Below are 2,625 nucleotides of genomic sequence, written 5' to 3' on the forward strand. Positions count from 1 at the left end.
TATCTTTGAAAACATAATGTAAAAAGTCCTGGTGTCTATTATACAAATTATACATTTTCATAACAATTAAATGCGTGAAGCATACGGAAGGTGTATTTCTATGATATCTAGCATTGAAATCAATACTTGCAGATGATTGTTATATGATCAGTATGAAGAAACGTGGGAACAACGAGAATAAAGATAGTAAGAATGGAGGTTGTCAGAATGGAGGCAAAGCAACGGAGAACTCAGATTCGGGAAATCTGAGCGATGACGAGAATCAAGGCTTCGGAAATTGGCTTCGATCCAGCACCGGTGCCGAAATGATGCGACTCTTCGTGATCACGAATTCGATTTTGGTCTTCGTGACTATGGCTTGGCCGAACATGAAAGAATCCTTCTACATCATCAAAGACTATTTCATGGGAGAAGAAGATTAAAAGAAGATTAAATGATTAAATGATATCAATCGAGAAATAGAATAAATAACGTTGTCATTTAATCTGTTTTAAATAAGCATGGCAATATTATTCTCAATTGTAGAATTGTTAAACATATCTGTTAACATCAGTGTTTTATCTTTATCTCTCATATCACTGATTAATCTCGAGTGATATATCTTAAATTAGGCGTTAATATCAAAACAAATGGGCACTGATAATAGAGAATAGATAGGTATTAACTTTACAGAAATTGTTATTGATTGTTATTATACGCTAACTGTTGTTTATTAATTATATAAGTTATATAAAAAATATTCAATTGTTTGATCGTAAGTGCGTTTTAAAATCAGTGAGAGATAAATAGGTACTTAAATCTAGATAGATCTAGGAAGATAAACGAGAAACAATCGTCGACTTTCACAAGATTTAATATTCTTACAAATGCCACAAAATGGGTAAACAGAACTGTGACAGAACTTCTTTTTCGCGCAGCGTTTGAAAGTCAGATTTGTGCAGATCGCGATATTTGTATAAGATAAAACTCTTCCCTATATTTTTCTTGCCAGAAGTTCGTTATTTTGAAGGAGTAAACTTTCATAGATCCATCAGTCGTATAACTTTTAGCAGAACTGACAAATAAGTCAGTTATTAAATCGGACTGTTTTAATTCTCAGTTAGATTAAAACAGTTTTAATGATAATTTACAGTAGCACTTATAATTATCTTGACAAAAACTGTATAAAAGGCTTTTATAATATCAATATTTGGTAACAAGAAATTAAAAATGCATAATTTATAAAAAAGAAAGATTACGAAGTGCAAATATAATTTAATGAGAAGTATTTTGACATAATTGAATAATTTTCAAATAAATAAATATCGAAATGCTTATGAGCCAAGTGAATTATAAAAACTTCAAATCAGAATGTATAAGATCTTGAAATTTTATATCAAATTTACTCTTAGCATATGTCTCTCATCAATAATAATAGAAGACTGTTAGTTATGTTTATATTCTCAACTTTGACTTACTTGTGCCTTGGAAATTCAAAATATTTATAAGCACTACTCCAAAAACCGTACGTCTCAAACAGAGAGATCAGTCTTCTATCAATGTATCGGCTTGATCATATTAACCGTTAAACTTGTATAAGTAATAGTATATTTAGGATACACACATTTATACTGCAATATTCTACATGGAATGTTGTAATATCGCATCGCAATAATTAACCGCAAGGCCTTGTCATGTTGACGTTCGTTATTCGTGGGGTGTTTCTGGTCAGCATATTGGGCTGGTATAGCGCCATCGTCTGGAAGATAATCGACGGTTACTTCCAAGACGAGTTTCGCGCTTACTTGCAGGAAGAGTATCGCAAGCATCCGCGGATCAAGGCCGACGTCGAGAGCGCCGGGGCTGTCGATAAGGGGCCGGTTTCGAGCGCGTTGCCAGCCGAGCCGAGTTTGAGCCACGGCATCGTGGAGACCTACGGTTCCAACGCGGCATGCCCGGCCGACATCGCAGACGCCTGTCCGCGCGCGATCGTTTCGAACGGGAAGAAACCGGAGGAAGCGGTGGCAGGTGGCACCAGCGAAATCGCGGTCGCCGTCGGCGCCGGTACCACCGAGAAAAATGCATTCCCGGCGAACGCGGCCCGATCGGCGCAGGAAAGTAGGAAATCTCCTCCGAGCGGCAGCGACACGCGCGATAAAGAACAGCGACCGGGTGCCATCAATCAGGACGCTGACCGCGAAGAGGCTCCGATCGAGGGAAGCGTACTTCCGCACCCCGCGTCCACGCGTCGTGTCGAGAAACCGCGACGTCGTCTCGACAAGAAGACATTATTGCGTGCTTCGAAAGAGGTCTTGAAGGAGATATCGCGGAAAATGCCGAGGAATCAAAGAGTGAACACGCTCGTTCTGACCGATGCTGATTTCGCCGCCGCGAGGACCAGGACCAGGGACGACGGAGACGACGATTTCTCAGAGTTCGAAGAAGAGGAGAAGGATCAGAGGGTCCGTAAGGAAGGGGTTCTCGTATCGGAATTGCCATTCAAGCCCAAGGCGGATATCGGCGACTTGGATAGGGTTACTGCGGAAGAGTTCTGTCCCCTGACCTTGGAGGACGAGGCTTCCTGCGGGGAAACCACCACGTGGCCGTGACTGTGCTTGATGAGCGCCGTCGCGGTGAATTTGCTAG

The 2,625-nt window shown here is 40.8% G+C and overlaps 1 protein-coding gene across 1 annotated transcript; it reads left to right on the forward strand.

Annotated features, from left to right (window-relative positions):
• The first annotated feature begins 119 nt into the window (after positions 1 to 119).
• On the forward strand, positions 120 to 1,154 carry LOC112451720. The gene has a single exon (XM_025011542.1). The coding sequence runs from the start codon at positions 144 to 146 to the stop codon at positions 420 to 422; it is 279 nt and encodes a 92-aa protein (XP_024867310.1). The 5' UTR covers positions 120 to 143; the 3' UTR covers positions 423 to 1,154.
• Positions 1,155 to 2,625: the final 1,471 nt, after the last annotated feature.

Source organism: Temnothorax curvispinosus, unplaced genomic scaffold, assembly GCF_003070985.1.
Source record: "Temnothorax curvispinosus isolate PA1 unplaced genomic scaffold, ASM307098v1 QBEX01002456.1, whole genome shotgun sequence".
Classification (NCBI taxonomy): Eukaryota; Metazoa; Arthropoda; class Insecta; order Hymenoptera; family Formicidae; genus Temnothorax; species Temnothorax curvispinosus.

Coding starts and splice junctions, on each gene's coding strand:
- LOC112451720 (XM_025011542.1), top strand. CDS start 144: ATGATCAGTATGAAGAAACGTGGGAACAACGAGAATAAAGATAGTAAG.